The sequence below is a fragment of the Arabidopsis thaliana genome, chromosome 2 (assembly GCF_000001735.4).
Source record: "Arabidopsis thaliana chromosome 2, partial sequence".
In the NCBI taxonomy this organism is placed as follows: domain Eukaryota; kingdom Viridiplantae; phylum Streptophyta; class Magnoliopsida; order Brassicales; family Brassicaceae; genus Arabidopsis; species Arabidopsis thaliana.
In genome coordinates this window covers 10,910,070-10,931,459 of record NC_003071.7, presented here as the reverse complement: position 1 = coordinate 10,931,459, position 21,390 = coordinate 10,910,070, and the positions used below count along the sequence as shown (strand labels likewise).

At 38.6% G+C, this 21,390-nt stretch overlaps 4 protein-coding genes across 9 annotated transcripts; 2 read left to right on the top strand and 2 right to left on the bottom strand.

Moving 5' to 3' along the window:
* The first annotated feature begins 369 nt into the window (after nucleotides 1-369).
* AT2G25670 (uncharacterized protein) lies at nucleotides 370-2,874 on the top strand. 2 transcript variants are annotated; one of them, NM_128126.5, is made up of 4 exons: nucleotides 370-632; nucleotides 741-1,161; nucleotides 1,551-1,806; nucleotides 2,019-2,874. In NM_128126.5, the coding sequence occupies exons 2-4, from the start codon at nucleotides 841-843 to the stop codon at nucleotides 2,396-2,398; spliced, it is 957 nt and encodes a 318-aa protein (NP_565603.1). In that variant the 5' UTR covers nucleotides 370-632; nucleotides 741-840; the 3' UTR covers nucleotides 2,399-2,874. The 2 variants fall into 2 exon arrangements, with proteins under 2 accessions (NP_565603.1, NP_850066.1); NM_179735.2 differs by having other exon boundaries at nucleotides 370-1,161.
* Nucleotides 2,875-3,757: 883 nt separating this feature from the next.
* emb2410 (embryo defective 2410) lies at nucleotides 3,758-16,153 on the top strand (the record flags this gene model as incomplete). Of its 4 annotated transcripts, NM_001336009.1 has the most annotated exons (25): nucleotides 4,070-5,967; nucleotides 6,216-6,414; nucleotides 6,495-6,554; nucleotides 6,898-7,002; nucleotides 7,236-7,376; nucleotides 7,530-7,592; nucleotides 7,733-7,963; nucleotides 8,054-8,137; nucleotides 8,781-8,938; nucleotides 9,031-9,535; nucleotides 9,883-10,053; nucleotides 10,157-10,216; nucleotides 10,560-10,682; nucleotides 10,862-10,894; nucleotides 11,001-11,276; nucleotides 11,447-11,512; nucleotides 11,674-11,805; nucleotides 12,016-12,822; nucleotides 12,937-13,217; nucleotides 13,478-13,734; nucleotides 13,844-14,082; nucleotides 14,196-14,387; nucleotides 14,479-14,751; nucleotides 14,858-15,790; nucleotides 15,899-16,153. In NM_001336009.1, the coding sequence occupies 24 exons, from the start codon at nucleotides 4,070-4,072 to the stop codon at nucleotides 15,002-15,004; spliced, it is 6,501 nt and encodes a 2,166-aa protein (NP_001324007.1). In that variant the 3' UTR covers nucleotides 15,005-15,790; nucleotides 15,899-16,153. The 4 variants fall into 4 exon arrangements, with proteins under 4 accessions (NP_001324009.1, NP_001324008.1, NP_001324007.1 ...); NM_001336008.1 differs by lacking the exon at nucleotides 10,862-10,894 and having other exon boundaries at nucleotides 3,758-5,967; NM_128125.3 differs by lacking the exon at nucleotides 15,899-16,153 and having other exon boundaries at nucleotides 14,858-15,257.
* AT2G25650 (DNA-binding storekeeper protein-related transcriptional regulator) lies at nucleotides 15,244-16,949 on the bottom strand. Its single transcript, NM_128124.3, has 2 exons — nucleotides 16,459-16,949; nucleotides 15,244-16,377 (listed from the first exon to the last, which is right to left on the bottom strand). The coding sequence occupies exons 1-2, from the start codon at nucleotides 16,693-16,695 to the stop codon at nucleotides 15,454-15,456; spliced, it is 1,161 nt and encodes a 386-aa protein (NP_565602.1). The 5' UTR covers nucleotides 16,696-16,949; the 3' UTR covers nucleotides 15,244-15,453.
* On the bottom strand, nucleotides 16,913-20,999 carry AT2G25640 (SPOC domain / Transcription elongation factor S-II protein). 2 transcript variants are annotated; one of them, NM_128123.3, is made up of 5 exons: nucleotides 20,867-20,999; nucleotides 18,769-20,650; nucleotides 18,415-18,535; nucleotides 17,980-18,039; nucleotides 16,913-17,752 (listed from the first exon to the last, which is right to left on the bottom strand). In NM_128123.3, the coding sequence occupies exons 2-5, from the start codon at nucleotides 20,622-20,624 to the stop codon at nucleotides 17,552-17,554; spliced, it is 2,238 nt and encodes a 745-aa protein (NP_180135.2). In that variant the 5' UTR covers nucleotides 20,625-20,650; nucleotides 20,867-20,999; the 3' UTR covers nucleotides 16,913-17,551. The 2 variants fall into 2 exon arrangements, with proteins under 2 accessions (NP_180135.2, NP_001324087.1); NM_001336006.1 differs by having other exon boundaries at nucleotides 16,932-17,752; nucleotides 17,980-18,535; nucleotides 20,867-20,979.
* Nucleotides 21,000-21,390: the final 391 nt, after the last annotated feature.

Genomic DNA, 21,390 nt, shown 5'->3' with positions numbered 1-21,390 from the left:
CGAGATAATACAACGAGAATTCACAGGAAATAAGTTAACAAGAATTTGCGAGTTACTTCTTATAGATTTAAGCAAATTTATTTCGGTTCTTATATGAATTTTTGACAACCTTTGTGGAATCTTCTCAAGTTAGTTTATGTAAAAAAATTGGCTAAACTATTTAACTTTTGGAACAAAAATTTGAAGAACATGACAGTTTCTTTAAGTATTTTACTATTTTCCCAATTTGAATCCTTTGTATTTCCAATAGTTTCTTTTAACCCCCAGAAATGTTTGGGCTAAACTGTATCATCCTAAAACACATTGATCAAAACCAAGAAAACATAAATTGTTAGGTATCAAAACGTAAATTAACATAACCAATATAAATTCAGAGACACGAGCTTTTTAATGGCTTCTCTCCTCGCGTTATCTCCTTTTGTCGATTTAGCCCTAACCTATACGGCTGCTACATCCAGATTTCCTCATCCTCTATTAGGGAAGAAGAACCAAAACCCTAATCCTATCTTCTCCTCTTATAAATCGCTTCAACAACAGTTTCTTTCTCTTCTGATTTGATCCATGATTTCTCATCTGGAACCCTAGTTTATACATCCATCGGGTGTTACTGTTCTTTATCTGGGCAATCAGTGGTTAGTCAAAAGTATAGGATTTTCATTTAAAGATTTGATTTTGCGTTGAAATCGAACGAACCCAGATTTCATATTTTGTCTCTGTTTTGGCTTTTTTTATCTTTTTAGGTGTTTTTGTTCCTTTTGTATATCTGTCGAGACTTCTAGGTGTGAAATCAAAGCTTGTTTGGTTTATATCGATCTTGGTTTTAGCTGAATCGTTGTTAAGATGGCTGGAGGTGGAAACAGGAGAGATGAAGGATCGATCACGATCCAGAGCACTAATTTGTTTGCAGCATTGGACACTCGTAAGAAGAAGAAGAAGTCTGACAAGGCAGGGAAGAGCAAAGGGTCTTCTAAGTCACGAGAGCCAGAGAAGGAGCCTGAGCCTCAGGTCTATTGGGCTCCTACGCCTTTGAAAGTTAAGTCTTGGGCTGATATTGATGATGAAGACGACGATGATGACTATTATGCAACCACTGCTCCTCCTCAGTCTGGTTGGAGTACTTCTCTGCCTTCCCATACTGATTCCAAAGACGTTCATGTTGAGGTCAGAAGTCTAAACATTTTATGATTTTGTTGCGATTCCTAAATTGGTTGAGAATGGATATGATGGTTCTGTGTCTATTGGTTAACGATTCTCTTTGTGACTGGGAATTCTGAGAGCTGGTTTCTGTTCTAATGTTAATTTATCTTATGCTTATGGCTCTAGTTAGTTATTACAAAAATTGTTTGTGTGTGGTGTCTATTGTCTGAGAGAAGAGGATTTGTTATTGTTGCTCATGTTGCTTTATCCTTCCTGAATATTTTTCATTTGTGTGTTACCTATGTTGTGGTAGCACATGGTTGTGTAGGTTGACTTGTGTAAGCGTTAGTTCTTGTCCAGATTGCGTGTGATTATCTTGGTTGCTGATGGGATTATCTTGGTGTGATTGTCAGGAAAGTGAAAGTGAGGAAGATATTCTTGATGAAGGTGATGATGATGTGGAGGAAGAGCAGGAACAGGAAACAGAGGTACAGGTTCATCCAGAGCCTGAGGTGAAGAAAGCTCCTGAAGTTCCTGCACCTCCTAAAGAGGCAGAGAGGCAACTTTCCAAGAAAGAGAGGAAAAAGAAGGAACTTGCTGAGCTTGAAGCTTTGTTGGCTGATTTTGGAGTTGCCCCCAAGGAGAACAATGGCCTAGAGGAATCTCAAGGTACACTTGTCTTCAATCAATTTTGACATCTGTAATAATACTTATCACGTATTGGCACAGCCATTGCAACTGATATTGCTTAGTTCCAGACAGTTGTGCTCTTTAATAGTATTAATGTTTTGTGTAGTGTCACTATCTTGCTGAGAAAATCAGCATGTTTGATATGTCTAGCAGTTTTGCTAATTCCGATACATTGCATGTTCTTTTTACAGAGGCTGGACAAGAAAAGAAAGAAGATGTCAATGGAGAGGGAGAGAAGAAGGAGAATGCAGCAGGTGGGGAGTCAAAGGCATCAAAAAAGAAGAAAAAGAAGGATAAGCAGAAGGAGGTAAAAGAATCTCAAGAGCAACAAGCAAACAACAATGCCGATGCTGTAGATGAAGCTGCTGGGTCTGAACCAACTGAGGAAGAATCTCCAATTGACGTCAAGGAAAGGATAAAGAAGCTTGCATCCATGAAGAAGAAGAAGTCAGGCAAAGAGGTGGATGCTGCAGCTAAAGCTGCTGCGGAGGAGGCAGCTGCAAGACGTAAGAAGCTGGCCGCGGCAAAGAAGAAGGAGAAGAATCACTATAACCAACAGCCTGTGCGGTAAAATCCTGAATCACCACCATTTTGATCTTGATGGAAATGCAAATATGAACATGTATTTCGCCGTATATTGTTCATATGAGTCTCTGTCCTAATAAATCTTTTGAAGGGTCTGGTTCTTAGAGTTAAAGACATTGAATCCTTTTTCTAGTCTTATTACAATGAACAGGCTAAAGACAAAACTACTCTCTGGAGATTTTCATTTCTTTTTGAAACACCTTTGTTTTCTTAATATCAGACCTTTTTTAGGTTCATTATGTCTTCAATCAGCTTCTTATGTATGGTTCGATGGTGTTATTTTCTTCTTTTTTTCGTTCAGTTGCCTGTGTTTTGATTCATGCCTTGTCACAAAATCTTTTTTGGTTATATGTTCCAAAGTGATTCCCCACTTGAGGGTAATGTATTTTTATTTTTGCAATCACGAATAATAACATTAACCTGTATTTAGTCTACTATGCCTAGTTCATCAATCAATATTTAGACTCCACCTGAACCACAACCGCACTTGATTGTGCTTCGTTAACCACACTTAAACGTGCTTGACTCGACCTAAAAGTCTCGATTTGAACCCCTAAATTAAGTTCCTTTGCTAATTCAGTCGGCCCAAGTGCTTTCTTTAACTATCATAACTCTGAACCATTCTCAATGTTAGTTCATGAATGCATGCATGATCATATCCATTATTGTGCCATTATTACCATCCCATTTCCCTTGATCAGAAAATCTCTTTATCATTGATCACAGTTGAGTTGTGTAATCCACGCACATGGTGATATGGATCAAGTTATTGAATTTCCTTTCTCATGCGGTTAAGAAGCATGTTAATCAGTTGTTACTCTTTTTTGATGTTTATATTTTCTTCTTGTTCAGAAGCATACCGTTTTGCCCAAAAATATGTGTTTGTCAACTATGAACACAAAAATATATCTTGTCTAGATTGGTCAAATATGTTCGTCTGTAATCTTTAATTTGTTATCAACATGCAAATCAAATCAGCTGTATGTATTAATATCGTCTTGAATATGTACTATACACTGAATAATTTACTTAACTATGTATAAAATATGACACATTTTTGATATGTACATATCTAGTCGAATTTTTGTAATGATATTTACTATAGGATAAATAAAGTATTACCTAAATAAGGATTTGATGTTCATATTGTGAATTTTTGAAATTGATAAAAATTTGGAAAGGTCAATGTCCTCATGGTTGGACCGGATTAATCTGGTAATCGGAAAGATATTTCGGTTCTCTTTGAGAATCGGGTTTAGAGTTATTGGTACGGCGTTATCAAATTCGTGAGTGGTTTATTGCGGTTGAACCGAACCACATTAATAAGTTGTAACAATTCACAAGTTTTAGACGCAGCTTGCTTCTTTCTTCTTCTTCCTTTCCCTATCCTCTGCATACACGAACTCGTAAGCTTCTTCGATTCTCTTCTTAAACCACTGATAATCTCTTTCTGATCCCATTCTAGAAAAACTTGACCTAGATTAATCAGAATTGATTCGAGTTGGTTGCTGTAATATAGAAGAAACTTTTGTTTCCCCACACATTCAGAACCAATTCAATCTATGTTAAGATTCTCAGAAGTGGGTTGTCTTAAAGTCTGAAGCTTTAGGGGGCTAAGAGTCAGACTTCTTGGTCCCCAGCAGATGAGCACGTGATAATGAGTTTGAGATTGCAAAACCCTTTCCTTTCTACTCCTCTGCTTCATGGTTCTTTCAATCGCAGAGAGAAGAGAATCAATGTAGCTAGAAGGGCGTTTCGTAGCAAGCGTATATATTCGGAGAAGAAACAGAATGATTGGTTAGCTAAAGTTGCCAAATTTTCTCAATTTTGTGGGAAAAATGTGCAATTGCTTAGGAAGTCTCTTGATTCTAGAAGTAGAATGGAAGTTAAATGTTTGAAAGAGCCTTTCGTACGAAGCAAGGATTTGGTTAGGTCTTTGGCTCCTGTTTGGGAAGAGGGTTTGTTTTTCTTGAGGTGTTCTGTGTTCTTTGCTGTTATCTCTGGGGTTTGTTTATTGGTGTGGTATGGACAGAACAAGGCTCGTGTTTTTGTTGAGACTAAGCTTTTGCCATCTGTTTGCTCTGTGCTTAGTGAGACTATTCAGCGTGAGGTTGATTTTGGAAAGGTTAGAAGAGTTTCACCATTGTGCATTACACTTGAAGCAAGCTCCATTGGTCCTCATGGTGAAGAGTTTTCCTGTGGTGAGGTTCCGACTATGAAAGTTTGTGTCCGTCCTTTTGCTAGTCTTAGGAGGGGAAAGATTGTGGTTGATGCGATTCTAAGTAATCCAACAGTTTTGGTTGCACAAAAGAAAGATTTTACATGGTTAGGGATACCTCTATCTGACACTACTTTGCCAAGCCATTTGTCATCTGAAGAAGGGATTGATTTTCGCACCAAAACTAGGAGAGTTTCAAGGGAGGAAGCAGGGATCCGTTGGGATGAAGAAAGGGATAATGATGCAAGAAAAGCTGCAGAGATAGGCTATATCGTTCCTTGTAAGAATTACTCTCAAGCTAAAGATAATGCGGTGAAGCACGACAGGCGTTTTACGGAAATTGCAAATCCCAACTCCTTTATTTGCATGGATGAAAAGATGCATTCAGCTGAGCAACATTGCATGGACCCAGGTGTTGAGTATGATGTGAAGCATGCTGAATTGGAGAAATCATTTGGCATAAAAATTCCTGGTTCAGGGCTCAAGTTCTTGTCCAAAATGTTAAAAGTCCCGAGGAAGTACAAATTCAAATGGAATTCAAAATCACATAAGAATTCAATGTCTAATATTAGTGCAAAGAAGAGAATTCTTGAGCGCAGTGCTTCAGCAGCTCTATCTTATTTCCACAGTCTATCACAACAAAAGCTTGACGAGCCTTCAGTGTTATCAACAAATTATGATGGGTTGAGTTTGGATATGCTATTAGTTAAAGGTGATAGAGAAATCAGTAATCAATATGATCGACATGTGCCGTATGGTGAGCAATCATTAGCTAATGATTTGGACGGGAAAGGTTATCGAGTGAGGGGTAAAAGGCTCCTTGGTGTAAAAAAGGCTTCCACGTTAGACAAGTTCACAGTATCATGTGATCCATTCCTTATGACTGTTGATAGACTCTGTGCACTCTTACAAACTAAACGAAGCCCATCTGTTGAAGATATTGTGAATTCTTCTGAATCTGAGACTTTAAGCAGTCAGAGAGGGGATATATCTATGAATGTTGTTAATCAGAATACTGACGATGTTCCACATGGTAATCGAAGTGGAAATCAGCCTCGTGACTTTACGTTCAAAAAGCATGAGCATCAACCTGTAGCAAACCATTGGCGTCCCAGCTGGCCACGGAACAAAAAATTAAAAGAAGCAGTGTTTAATATTTTAACTGGTTCCTCTAAGAAGTTAACAGGAAGGGCAGATCCGAATGCTCCTCACTTGAGCGATGAACTGGAGAAGCTGCCTGCTGTTTATGTTGAGAAGACACTACCAGTTATGCTTGACTCTGTGCAGTTTAAAGGTGGGACACTTCTTCTATTAGCTTATGGCGATACAGAGCCCAGGTGAGGGTCATTTATCGTTGTTAATGTAATGTCTAAATCAGCCATACTATGCCCTTATTTTTACTTTCCAACTCCAACTTTCAATAATCAAATTTCTAGCATCGAATTTTTCAGTTTGAGTGGATATCAAACCCTTTATTATGTTATGAGATCAGTATGGTCTTTAATGTCTCTGTTTACTTAGTGCAAGCTGAGTGAAGTAGAGGTCTTTTATGTGACTAATTTTGGTAAACAACACTATTATGTAGAGAAATGAGGAACGTCCATGGACATGTTAAGTTTCAGAATCATTATGGTCGTGTGTACGTGCAACTTGGTGGAAACTGTAATATGTGGAGATCAGATGTAACATCTGAAGATGGTGGGCTTTTGTCTGTTGATGTTTTTGTTGATACCGTCGAGCAGAACTGGCATGCAAATTTAAATGTTGCCAACTTCTTTGTCCCGGTAAGGTGTCAGGTGGAATAGATGACTTATGTTTGTCATCAGTTGCATGGTTGACTTATCTCATTTCTGCATATCTGCAGATTTTTGAAAGAATTCTAGAGATTCCAATCGAGTGGTCTAAGGGAAGAGCTACTGGTGAGGTGCTTCTCTAATGTCCACTATTTGTCTTCTTAGTGAATTAAAGTTTATTATTTTCAATGACCATTATGTTTTCAACCTTTCCATTTTTTTCTACTGTAATTTATTATATTCCTATGTGCTGTTAAATATGCCCAATTAGTTAGTCAATCCAGTCTCAGCACGTTGGCTAGAGAACACTTTGTTGTTGGAATCTATATGTATGATAGATTGTGACAGATCTTTGAAGTAGAGTTTGGGAGTTCTTTCTTCTCTTTTACAAGTAGAGGGGTCTGAGCAAATTTCTGAAATAAACATGGCTTGCCCTTGGATTTTTTTTTCTCACTGTCGTCTATTGCATTGCAGGTTCATCTATGTATGTCTAGAGGAGAAAGTTTTCCAAACCTACATGGCCAACTTGACGTAACAGGACTAGGCTTCCATATAAATGATGCACCTTCTTCGTTTTCTGTAAGTCTTGGGTTTAAATATCTCCTGAAACGCTGCCTTATGTCTTTATAATAGTTTCCTTTGCGTTAGAAGATCTATAATATATGTCTTTCTATAGAGGTTTTAAGGCTTTCCATGTAGATGTTCAGATGTAATACTTCTCGTGTCGTTATCTTTAGCTACAAACACAGGATGTCAGCTCATGTTTTTTTTTGATGACTCAGGCTACCTTTTCCTTCATATTATCTTTGCAGGATGTCTCAGCCAGCCTTTCTTTCCGCGGCCAGCGCATTTTCCTGCATAACGCTAATGGTTGGTTTGGAAAGGTTCCTTTGGAGGCTTCTGGAGATTTCGGTATACATCCAGATGAGGGGGAGTTTCATCTGATGTGTCAGGTAACATCTTCTTATGTGAACCGCTGATCTAGATGGCAGTTATCTAGACATACCAGTCAAAGACAAAACGAAATGATTTTGTGGGCGCTAAATTGGATGAATTTCCTGATTTAAGTGCCTGATTTGTTGTTGATAGTTCCTATTTTGTTTCAGGTTCCCTATGTGGAAATTAATGCTTTGATGAAAACTTTCAAGATGAAGCCCTTGTTTTTCCCGGTATCATTTATATTGCCTTATTCATGTTCCGTTAAACTTCACCATTTATTAAGGCTTGATGTATTTTCATTTCATTTTTTTTCTAATTGTTATCTACTCCTTCATCTAGTCCCAATTCATTCTATCATCTTGGACTGCAGCTAGCTGGTTCTGTCACAGCTGTATTCAACTGTCAAGGCCCGCTTGATGCTCCCGTTTTTGTGGGAAGTTGCATGGTCTCTAGGAAGATAGCTTATCTGTCTCCAGATCTCCCTACATCTTTGGCATATGAGGCAATGCTGAAAAACAAGGAAGCTGGTGCAGTTGCAGCATTTGACCGTGTTCCATTTTCTTATCTTTCTGCTAATTTCACATTTAACACTGACAACTGTGTAAGTATTTCATTTCTGTTTTAACCTCCGTGAAGTAGTCTATGTATGACTTTTTCGGATATTGTCAAATTATCCTATTTCATGTGATAGGTTGCTGATTTATATGGTATTAGAGCTACCCTTGTTGATGGTGGGGAGATTCGAGGAGCAGGGAATGCTTGGATCTGTCCAGAGGTATGTTATATGTACTTCCCTACCTTTCCTTGTATAATCCTACGACAGTTGACCTTGCATCATTAATGTATCCGGGTTGGGTGAGGACTGGGTTGAGGGAAAACGAGACACCAAGCAGTTGGATTAACAATATGACCAAGTAATGTGGGTCAATCTGCAGATGCATACTTACTCTTTCCAGATAATTTTATTAATAGCCTGTTAGGTGTATCAATTGACTACATCAAGCCCCATCTATCATCCAAAAAATGGTTGTGATTTTTTTGTTCCACATTAGGCATGAAGAGTGGTAGTTGTGTCTGAGATATAGACTTTTCTCTTTCGAATGAAGCATATGGTATGCTTCCCTTCATAAGTAACTTGGTTTGTTAACTGAATTTTTTTGTTTATGTTTCACAACGACCAGCCTGTCTCACCTTACTCCATTCACCAATTATATGGAAGTTTCAATTTAATCTCCTAGAGTTGATTGCCATTTCCTTGAATAATAGTTTCACGACTCACTAGCTCACTTGACATACTGTTTTATAAGGTTAATTTGATGGACAATATGTATAACATCCTAAAATTTAGTGTCTTTATTTCATCATCCCTGATTTAGCAATTTTCCTAATTGATGCTGAAATTGTATATACGTTTACAGGGGGAGGTGGATGATACCGCACTGGATGTGAACTTTTCAGGAAATATATCTTTTGATAAGGTTTTGCATCGTTATATGCCTGAATATTTTAACATCGGGATGCTGAAGTTGGGTGATTTAACTGGGGAAACAAAACTTTCTGGGGCCCTCTTGAAACCGTAAGGTTTCCTTGCCATCCTCTTGGGCTATATTTAGTGTTCTTTGATGTTTGTGCTTGACTTGTTGCGCTTCATTTGAATTTTGAATGCAGGAGGTTTGACATAAAATGGGCAGCCCCTAAAGCTGATGGCTCCTTGACTGATGCTCGGGGAGATATTGTGATATCACATGATAATATCATTGTTAATTCATCCTCTGTTGCTTTTGATCTATTCACAAAATTAGATACCTCATACCATGACCCTTGTTTGTCGCACCAAGACTTCACTCAAGGGGAGGCCATGCCATTTGTTGTTGAGGGGCTTGATTTGGATTTACGTATGCGTGGTTTTGAGTTTTTCAGCTTGGTCTCTTCCTATCCATTTGATTCACCACGACCTACACATTTAAAAGCAACAGGAAGGATCAAATTTCTGGGGAAGATAAAACGACACAGCACTACAAAAGATGGAGATGTTGGGTCAGACAAATGTGAAGATGCAGCTGCAATTTCTAGCCTCGATGGTGATATTTCCATTTCAAGTCTCAAGCTTAATCAGTTGATTTTGGCCCCTCAACTGTCTGGACGTTTGAGCGTTTCACGTGATCATGTTAAGGTAATGTACTGATTTCTTGCTTCTACAGTGAACCGTATCATCAGTATTAGTAACACACAGAGCACTGGTAGCAGCTATCCTTGCGATGGTGGTTCTGAAAAGTAGTTGCAATAGATTTTTTGGTTCGGCAGGAAAAGATTTGTAACTGATATGAGATTTCTAACTGTTGAAGCTTTTTCTTATTTTATTTTTTTTGTCAATTTATTGAAGCCATGAAGGCTATCTTGTCAAATTTGTGTGACTCGTCTCATATATCTGATTTTAACAGTTCTAGACAATTTGTAGTTATAGAAAGGTTAGCCCATGATGTTTATACTAATATTTTTGTAGTATTGTTGCATATCTAGCTTGATGCCGCGGGCCGACCAGATGAAAGTCTTACACTAGACTTTATAGGTCCACTACAGCCTAATTCTGACGAAAATGTACAAAGTGGAAAGTTGCTCTCCTTTTCTCTTCAAAAGGGACAACTAAGAGCTAACGCTTGTTTTCAGCCACAACAGTCCGCTACTTTGGAGGTATTGCTTTCTCTTGTGTGAATATATGCTTTAATTTGATATTTCAAAGAGAATGAGAATCGGCCATAGATGGTTTACATTTTGTCCCCATTTCTGGTCGCAGATACGCAATTTTCCACTTGATGAGTTGGAGTTGGCCTCACTGAGAGGGTTGATTCAAAAGGTAAGCAATCGATATGAGTTTGTCTATTCTGTACTAGTGCTGAGTGAAGTTCAGAAATAGCAGTGTATTAACAGTATTATCAGCTTCAGTGTTTTCAGGATATTTTCTTGCATGTTCACTGTCAATGAAGATTAGGATCACTTAAGAAAACATTCTTAAGATGACAACCTGCAAATATTATGTGTTAGTTACTTAGTTATAGCAGAATAATGGAATTTGAAGTTCTAATGTGGTTTAATACTTCTCATAGAAGCTTATAACTTAGAAAATCAGCTTTTCAGAAGTTACAGGGGAGGGCTCTCTTTATAAAATTATAATATCGTACTTTCCATATTACTTGCAGGCAGAGATTCAACTAAATCTTCAGAAGCGAAGAGGGCATGGCCTGTTGTCTGTAATTCGGCCAAAGTTTAGTGGAGTTCTAGGTGAAGCTTTAGATGTTGCAGTAAGATGGAGCGGTGACGTGGTATGTATTTCGGCCTAAGATTAGTGGAGTTCGTTTGGTTTAGTTTTCTAAGAAATCTAGAGAGTGATCATAGCTGTTATATAGTTTCATTATTTCATAGCACATCATTTGCCACCATATAGTTGGCCATAAATAAATCAAGCCTATTTCATTTATATGTTTTATTACCTTCTTTTAAGTGTTTCATGTTGTCCGGAAGACTAGAGGTTATGGTGAGATTGAACAATGAATAATTGATAAGTATGTTTAGCAGTGAAGTTAATATGAGAATATGCATGATGGTATCTCTGCTTATCCTTTTCATTTTTCTTCCTGAAGATCACTGTTGAGAAAACTATTCTGGAACAAAGCAATAGCCGGTATGAGCTTCAAGGTGAATATGTATTGCCGGGTTCCCGTGACCGAGACCTTGGTCAGAAGGAAGCTGGCAGTTTTTTAATGAGAGCCATGACTGGTCATCTAGGAAGTGTTATATCCTCCATGGGAAGATGGAGAATGAGACTTGAAGTGCCTAAGGCAGAGGTTGCTGAGATGCTTCCTCTTGCAAGGCTTCTTTCAAGAAGTACAGATCCAGCTGTTCACTCAAGATCAAAGGTTATTGCTAAATCATATGCTTATATTGTGATTAGCCATGTTCTAAAATGTTGGTTCAAGAAAAACACCTGCTAGAGCATTTTCATGTTCGTGTACTCCAAAAATATGTTCTCATCTCCTCTTTGAGCTGGATGCCTCTGACTGTTTGGGTTTCTTGGTTGGTATGGCAGGATCTTTTCATCCAAAGCGTTCAAAATCTCTGTCTACAAGCTGAAAATCTTCGAGACTTGCTTGAGGTAATGTATTAAATATTATGCCTTCTGTCCTTTCGAAGTAGCTAACAGGCTTCTAATACAGAAAGCAGATTCTATAATAAGAACAAAAAAACCTGTGTAGACACCATTAAGCTCGCCTTTAGTTCTTTCCTATGCTAAATTATATGGTTCCTTAAAATCAGGAGATACGTGGGTATTATACTCCACCAAGTGAAGTCGTTCTTGAAGATCTAAGTCTTCCAGGTTTAGCTGAGCTCAAGGGTCATTGGCATGGTTCGCTTGATGCTAGTGGTGGAGGCAATGGAGACACTTTGGTATAAAAATAACCCTGTCATCTCGTTTTTAAAATAAAGGGTTAAGGTTGTCATCATCTAAAGGACACTCCAAATTGGTTTTCATAAGCTTTCGTGTCCAAGGAGACGGGTGCAATTGTCTTTAGAAAAAACTTTTTATGAGTGAGATATTTAAGTGAGAATTTCTAGTGATGTCTTGTTTAAATGTTTTCCTCTTACATCTAATACCAGGCCGAATTTGACTTCCATGGAGATGATTGGGAGTGGGGGACTTACAAAACACAGCGTGTTCTGGCTACTGGTTCGTATAACAATGATGATGGTTTACGTCTTAAGGAGATGCTCATTCAAAAAGGAAACGCTACACTGCACGCAGATGGGACCTTATTGGGGCCAAAAACAAATCTTCATTTTGCTGTTCTGAATTTCCCTGTTAGTTTGATACCTACCTTGGTTGAGGTTGTTGAATCATCAGCTACTGATATTGTTCACTCTTTGAGGAAACTCTTGTCACCAATCAAAGGCATTTTGCACATGGAAGGGGATCTTAGAGGGAGTCTTGAAAAACCAGAATGTGATGTACAAGTTAGGTTATTGGATGGTGCTGTTGGTGGTATAGACCTTGGACGAGCTGAAGTTTTTGCTTCTCTTACATCTAACAGTCGTTTTCTTTTCAACTCCAACTTTGAACCATTTGTCCAAAATGGTCATGTCCATATACAAGGAAGTGTTCCTGTTAGCTTTTCGCAGAAAAATATGTCTGAAGGAGAAGTCAGCGAAACAGATAGAGGTGGTGCAGTGAAAATCCCGAGTTGGGCAAAAGAGAAGGAAGATGATGAGAAGAGAACCTCAAGGGATAGGAGCGAAGAGAGATGGGACAGCCAACTAGCTGAGAGTCTCAAGGGTTTATACTGGAATATTTTAGATGCAGGAGAAGTTAGACTGGAGGCAGACATCAAGGATGGGGGAATGACTTTGTTAACAGCCATATCTCCTTATGCTAATTGGCTCCAAGGAAATGCTGATATCAGGCTTCAGGTTGGCCATTGTCCTCTTGTTGTGTTGTCTTTACATTGTAAGATAGTTAAATTGATCTGCCATGTCCTCAAATTCTGACTAAATTCATTTACGCATAACCTATCTGCTGAGCAGGTCGGAGGTACAGTAGACCATCCAGTGCTTGATGGGTCTGCTTCATTCCACAGGGCGTCTATCTCTTCACCTGTGCTTCGTAAACCGCTCACAAACTTTGGTGGAACCTTACATGTTAAATCAAACAGGTTGTGCATCACCTCACTGGAAAGCAGGGTAAGTAGAAAGGGAAAGCTGGTTGTTAAAGGAAATCTTCCCCTTAGATCAAATGAAGCATCTGCTGGTGATGGAATAGAGCTCAAATGTGAAGTTCTAGAAGTACGAGCAAAGAATTTTTTAAGGTATACTCTGCAATATCAACGCTGCTGTCAATCATTTTAAGCTTTTAGTACATAATTTTGATTTATCTTTCTTACTTTAACTATTGATATATCTTGATGGGTACATACTTTATCGTGGATCAGTTTTGTTAATTTTATATATCTAGACTGCATGCTGAGATACTGTATCGTCTAGGTTTCTTCCATTTTGCTCTTCTAGACTCATGTTACTGAGCTTATTACTTTTTCTGATTCCGTGAGAGATCGTGTTGCCATATCAGTTGTCAGGTTGATACTCAGCTGCAAATTACTGGATCAATGTTGCAGCCAACTATATCAGGAAATATTAAATTAAGCCAAGGAGAAGCTTATCTGCCTCATGATAAGGGTGGTGGAGCTGCCCCTTTAAATAGATTGGCAGCCAATCAGTATAGTATTCCAGGTGCTGCTATTAATCAAGCAGTTTCTTCACGATATTTTGCTCGATTTTTTGGCACTGAACGGGCTTCTTCAGGGATGAAATTCTCTCAGTCGACTGGTAACCTACATGTTTACTAGCAAAATTTCTACGTTTTTTTCTATTTTAGTATTTGGACTTTGTATGTAAACACTTTTGTAATGATCTCGGTTTGTTTTGCCTGCAACAGGTAAATCAAATTCTGTTGAAAAGGAGATTGAAGAAGTGAAAATGAAACCAAATATGGATATCCGTCTGAGTGATATGAAACTTGTTTTAGGACCAGAGCTGAGGATAATGTACCCTTTAATTCTTAATTTTGCTGTTAGTGGTGAGCTTGAACTTGATGGCATGGCTCATCCAAAATTTATCAAACCAAAGGGTGTCCTAACATTCGAAAACGGAGATGTCAATCTTGTGGCTACTCAGGTTTTGCCTAAATCTCTGTTTTGATTTTATGTGGTGAACTCATTCATTCCATAATTCTTGCAAAGCCAACATGTCCTCGAGTAACCAACATCTATTTTGTTTTCTAAACACAGGTACGTCTGAAGAGGGAGCATCTCAACGTTGCAAAGTTTGAGCCTGAACATGGACTAGATCCTCTGCTAGATTTAGCCTTAGTTGGTTCAGAATGGCAATTTAGGGTTCAAAGTCGTGCCAGTAATTGGCAGGACAAACTTGTCGTGACTTCAACACGTTCTGTTGAACAGGATGCTCTCTCACCTTCGGAGGTAAATTTGAAGTTAAAATGTAGCTGTATTTTGGAAATTGTTGTGTTTTCTTCTTGATGGAAATCTCTGTTTAATAATCTCCCTTTCGCAGGCTGCAAAGGTGTTTGAGAGCCAATTAGCAGAATCCATATTAGAAGGAGATGGACAACTTGCTTTCAAAAAACTTGCAACCGCAACACTTGGAACCATAATGCCAAGGATAGAAGGAAAAGGAGAGTTTGGTCAGGCGAGATGGAGGTTGGTGTATGCTCCGCAGATCCCAAGTTTACTCTCTGTTGATCCAACTGTGGATCCTCTCAAGTCTCTGGCGAGCAACATATCATTTGGAACGGAAGTTGAAGTGCAGCTCGGAAAACGTCTTCAGGTCAGGCATAAACATTGAAATCTTCTTTCTTCTCCATATGGCCTCATTTTTTTCAAAACCTAACCAAAATAAGCACTCCACGGTTCTTGCTGTCTTTTATCTACAGGCCTCTGTGGTAAGACAGATGAAAGATTCTGAGATGGCAATGCAATGGACACTTATTTACCAGCTCACGAGCCGCTTGCGTGTCCTTCTGCAATCTGCACCTTCCAAACGTTTGCTTTTTGAATACTCTGCTACATCACAAGACTAAATCCTTTTGTCTTCCTCTGTCGGATTCATATGGATATAAGCCGTTTGTTGCAAAGGAAGTGCATTTTGGAATAGCATGGTTTTGGTGACTACCGACAAGAAAAATTATTTTATTATTTGGTCAGTCTTTCTTTGTGCACTTCTTCTGGCCTTTTAGTGGTTAAAAATGTAAAAATTACATTGTAAATGCCTTTTGTTAGGGAATGCATATAAAATGTTTTGCCACTTCATTGACTGATTGGTGCAACAAGAAAGTAATGAAATTTATTATATCCAACAATGGACATGGATGGCTCTTCTGGATACTTCAGTTAAAACTGGAATGTCTTACAAACACTTGCCCAAACAGAACAAAGACAACATCCAAAGATATACACTGAACAGACTAAAGCTTATGGCTTACTAAGAACCTAATTAACACCAAATGCTACAACGGCTTATTGGTTTCATCTAACTATCATTAGCTGCCTCTGCAAGCTTGGCGGAAAATCTAAGCTTCTTGATATTCAATCTTCTTTCCTCAACACATAACGCTTTCCATTCATCACTCAACTCTCTTCTTTTTCCAGTTCCAAGGTTCATCAGCTTCTCAAGCTGCAACTTCTTTTGATAACCACTTAAACCTTGCGACATTACAGCCTCAAATGCATCCTGCACAGCGCATAACTCATCATCATCATCGTCATCATGTCTCTCTTTTCCACCAGTAGTCCCGTTCTCTGTTGTTTTCGCTGCCCCATTCTCATTTACAAGTTCAGTATTAGCCACTTCCTCATGCTCCTTCAACATCTCCTCACTCTCGCTCTCGCTCTGCTGTGCTATTTGAGTAGTCCCGTTATTGTCTCTTATATTCTCTGCACCATTCTCATTAAAGGGTTCCTCATGCTCCTTCAACATCTCCTCCTCGCTCTCGCTCTCGAGCTGCTGTGCTTTCCGAGCAGTCTCGTCGTTGTCTCTTATCTCCTCTGCACCATTCTCATTTAACGTTTCCTCATGCTCCTTTAACATCTCCTCCCCACTCTCGTTCTCCTGTGCTATTCGAGCAGTCCCATTTTCAGCTGCGCCATTTCCGTTTACATCGTGCTCCTTCACCATCTCCTTATCCATACCATCATCATTACCAAATTCACCTTGTCCCCAAATCATCGAAGAAAATCCAAAGGCTTCAGAATCACTAGACCTAGTAAATTTCGGATCATTCCCTTCACTGATTTTCTCCCAATGAACATGAAATCTCCTTTTCAACTTCCTGATCTTACTCAAAACCTGCTCCTTGGAGAATTTCGCAACGATAGAACTTCCGAGGAAACTGTAAAACGCATCCCAATCAATTTTGGGATTGAATCCTGTCTTAGCTCTGTAATCAACTAATCCCTGAGAAATTTCGAATCTGGTTTTGAGAAAATCAGAATGCAAAACCAAATCAAAGTGTAACGGAGAAGATGAATAGAATACCTTTAAGATAGAGAGCTCATCTTCCTCGTTCCAGATCCGGACGATCAACGGCGGACCCAAATTCTTCTTCTTCTTCTTCTTTTTCTTCTTCATAGTCTCTTCGCCTGCTTCTGCTGCGAAGGAAGCAGCAGCACGCTTTGAGGAAGGATTCCGTGGAGATTCTCGATGGGAGAGGGTATCGTCGGAGTTATCACCACCACCACAGGAAGAGAAATCGATCTGCTTCGGAGTCACCATGGTAATTGCTTTACACTTGCTGATTCTAGAGGCATGCAGAGAAACCCTAAATCAGGAAATCATATTAACAAAATTGATCAGTGATTCCCAAATTTTCACGACCTTTAAAAAGTGAAACCCGAGAGAAAAAAAAGCTAGTCTTTCCAAATTTCTGAATCGAGCTGGTCAAAAAATATCATGACTGAAATTTTCTCTGCACTTCTGTTTTATAGTATAATCGATAGGAGTGGATTTTGTTACTTTTGTACTTTTTGTTACAGAAAGGAGCAATATATTAGCGGGCTGCGCAAGCCCATCTTACTAATAAAGTGCCAAATATCGGTGACTGTTGAGAGAAAATCACAAAATTTGGAAAGCAGTGTTGCCTGCAACAGAAAATGCATAACAAACACAAAATTGCTAAGGTGAAACAAAAAACAATTAATATCCTCCTCTGCCATCCTGATGAGACCACCACTCACTACATGGTCTAACCATCGAGCCACCATTTACATGAGTAACCCCAAGAGTCCAGTTAGATTGAGGCTGCCACTCTGGTAGTATATCATTGTCATTATCATTATAACTTTGGTTCCTCAAAGGTTCAGATTTTCCATATTTTTGAATAAGCTCTCTTACAGATACAGACCGGCTTGTCCGGTTCACGACAACATCCCCACTGGAAAAATAGTTAAATTCAGGCAAGTCATCATCTTCATCCCGAGCCATGGTCATTGGGCCAAACCCCGGTGGCACATCATCACCATCGTCATTGTTGACCTGTAGCATGTTACTGTAACGAGAAGTATTATATGTGGTTAACGAAGAACCCTTTTCACGGTGGTTCTTGTGAGAGTTGTTAGATAGTGGTGATTTTTTAAATTGTGTGTCTTCTCCATACAACAACACCTATAAGACCATCATCATTTATAGATTTCAAGAAATCGAGTTGGTTTCTCGGAACAATCTTGTTTAGAATCTCGACAGTTCTCCCACGGGTTGGGCATAGGTATAGCTCAACTCCTGAAGCTGGTTCTGCATAACCCACCCTCCCATCTTTAGCGTATGAATCCACCACCTGTATAGTAACAAAACCAAATGCCCAAATTTCGTTACCAAGTTAGACATTCTACAGATATTTAGGAGTGTTTCAATTTAAATTCGGTTTGGGTTTTCAGTTTGTACAGATTCGCGTTCAGTTTTGATCAAATAAATCATTAATATTCAAATAAATCTCAAGTTTTTTTAATCATCTTTTCGTTTATTTGGATACACAGAATCTTGGTTAACTACCAACGCTCATACCTCGGAAATGTTCTCTTGTTCTGTCTTTGAGCACTCTTCTTTGCAGACGAAACACATAACCTGTAACACGAAAGCAAGGTTTCAGAAGTACCATGATGGATAAACGAGTTCATCACATACATATAGAATCGAGAACAAACAGGTCTTAGTTTTATTGGAATATGGAGGCCTATTCAAGAAACATAAGCTATGCAATTGTTCTGGTGAAAATATTTTTGTAAGTCCATCTATCTCCATTGTGATTCACAGATGTAATGTATTTTTCTCAATCATTCACAAATCAGTATTGGCCGTTAATCTCTCCTCTTCTTTCCTAAATGCTTCTACTTAAGCTTGGTTAAACGTCACAGTTAATAGCTTTTGCAGGGGCTCAAACACAGAATGCGTATATAAAACATGTACATTAATGATAGAGGTAAACGTGTAGACAAATACCATTACAGCACGACTCCTGGAATTTGGGAGCTCTCGAACAAACTTCTCAAATGCATCTAATCTGACTCTACCCTTAATCTCGAGCAAAATAGGCCACTCTTTTGTAGTAGTCTTTTCGCCACTGTGAAGCGTAAAAATCAGGTTGGTAAACATGGTATCAATAACAGCGAAGCCATATTCATTAAAAAAACATTTTATAGAGCTGATAAGCACTAGAATAGTATAGATAAGTAGTAACATGTAGACTAAATAAAGAAAGCTATTCATATATGCAAACCTAAATTTGGAAATGTGGAATAAAAAAAAAATACTGAGATAGGTTTGCTACCACTCATGAAACAATTTATTACAAACCTTCTTAGAATGCCGATGACAGAGCTCACAGTAGAAGGACTCAGCTGGAGCACACCTTCCCATAAACGTTCACCATCAGGTATGAAAACAGATGTAGTTTTGGATTTCAAATCAGAACTAGGCTTTGACGATACTATGTCAGCATCCTCAGCGTTAACAGGTGATGATGCCTTAGCCGTAAGTGGTGACAATGCCTCAGCCTTAACTGGTGATGTACAAAGATCAATATTAGCACTTTCTTTGGGTGATGAAACTAAAACCTCCTCTACATCATTATTATCTGAAACAGAAGGTTTTTTCTCAGTATCTGAAGACAAAAAGCCAGACGGAGATTCAGAATCTATGGATGACATGAATTCATCAAGAGAGACAATTGGAGGAAGAGATCCAGTGGCAGCCTGCATCTCATCATCTATTGTGACTCCGTTTATTGGCCCAGTGCTCTCATTAGAGCTGTTCAATTCATTCTTGACTCCAAGAGTTTTCGTGATGGAAGGGGTTTTCTTCTTAAAATTCTTTGTTCGAGACCAGTTAATCGAACTCATTCCAACAGAGACCTCTACAGAACCACTATCCATTGGTTCAACTTCCACTTGGAACTCTCCTTTGTGTGTTTTCCTTACTAGGCTTCTGATATCCACCTCAGTGTCCTGCAGAACAACCATCTGAGCCATCTCTTCTGCTTTTGCTTGTCGCCACTCAGCTAGTTCCTTTGAAGCAAGTTCCTCTGCTGACATGGAACACAATCGCTCTGCTGCAATTTCTCCATACATAACTTTTTCCCTGAGTTTAGGATTACTCTTGTCTTTCAAATTGAACAAGAGAGACCTTCCTTTCTCTTTATATTTCTTATTTACACCACCAAATAACTTAAAGAGTTCTGTCTCTATTTCAAATGCCAAAACTTGTGGATCCAGTAACAATTTTTCCAGGCTCCCATCATTAGCCATTGCACCAATCATTTCATTTTGACAATTGACAGTAAACTCAATGTCCGACTCGAGAGCCCAAGAGAGGTCATTCCCTTGCAAAAGATCATCTTTTGAAAACACATTGTCACTATATGAAACATTGTCTTGCACAAACGGTTTTACAGCCTCAGGTACTTGGGCATCACTTGTCTTGGCGATAGACAAAATCTCCGGTAACACTGTCTGAACAGAGATACCCGCAACAGGACTAGGATCACTGAGGGTCAGCATCTCAGTACTTCCATTAGATACCATCACATCAACTCCAGAAGCAGCTGACACTGGCCCACTAACATGACCTTCTAGAGGATTAGCTACAGTCTCACTATCTAACATTTTCGACTCGTTAGGAACATCCATTTGACACTGTACCATTGCCAATGCACCAGCTAAAGATTCTCTCATTTTAGACCTCACAGAACCAGACGACTCACTTTGAGGTTTCAGCAACATCGGTTTCTGTAAAGTCGGTTTTCTCGCCGCAGCTTGCTTCCCAGGTTTACTAAAAGAAACAAAACTATTCTTACTAACAAACGAAGCAGGCAAATACTGTGTTCTAGGGGAAACAGAAGATAACTGCACAGGCATTGGAGCAGACGCCCACGGTCGACCTTCCATAGGTAATGCCATCCGTTTATTTTGCACAGAAGGATGCAACGGAGATTTCCGCTTACCAGGTAACAGAGTCTTATCCATATTAACTGATCCTAAACCAACAACACTAGGCAACATTACATGAAAATCTTGTCTCCCACCAGAGATATGACTACAGATTGGTTGTGACAATCTCATTTCCGGATTAGAAATCAGCTCAGGAGTGGGAGTAGGGACATTAATGAATTGACCCATTTGCATACAAGGCTGAGGCAATAGATTGTTGGACATAACAAATCAATCTAACAAAACAAAGGCTGCAAAAGAAAAATGACAAAGCGGATTCAGTGAAGATTCAAAAGATTTCGTAACAACAAATGTATCGACATTGATTCAGCTGTTATTGGTTCTCATTGAAACAATTGATGATTTAGTGAAAGAGATGATTAATCGTGACCAATGGCAATGATATGAATCTAAGCTTCTACTTCATCAATGTTATAACAATGTAAGAAAGAGTGAATGTCTAATACCTAATCTGAGAAGCGAGGAAGAGAGATCAGAGGCGGCGATTGGGAAGAGAAGAGCATGAGTCTCTATAGTGAAGAAGAAAACCCTAAAGGGAACTTAGAGAGGCATGTGAGAGAGATGTGACGACTCTATAATTAACCTCTCTAATCTATTAATTCGTTATCTATAGCTGCTCCTTAACCGTAATTAGCTTTTCAATTATAACTCAAATAGTATTAAAAAATTATGAGAAAATAGTAAAAAAAATTGTTGTAATGATGCAGGCATAAACTGTTGTCTGTGCTAAAAATATTTTTCCAAATGAATTAGAGAGATATCAATATGAACTAAATTTCTATAATTTTAACTATTTTTATTTAATATTAAAAATAGATCATTAATTTTTATTGAAAATATTAGATTTTTAAATTATTAATAATTTACCACTAGTGACAACCACAACAAAATAAAATCACAAACTAATTTAACTAATTAATTAATTTTAGAAGGCCGAAATAAGAATGAAAATTCTTGATTTTTTTATTTA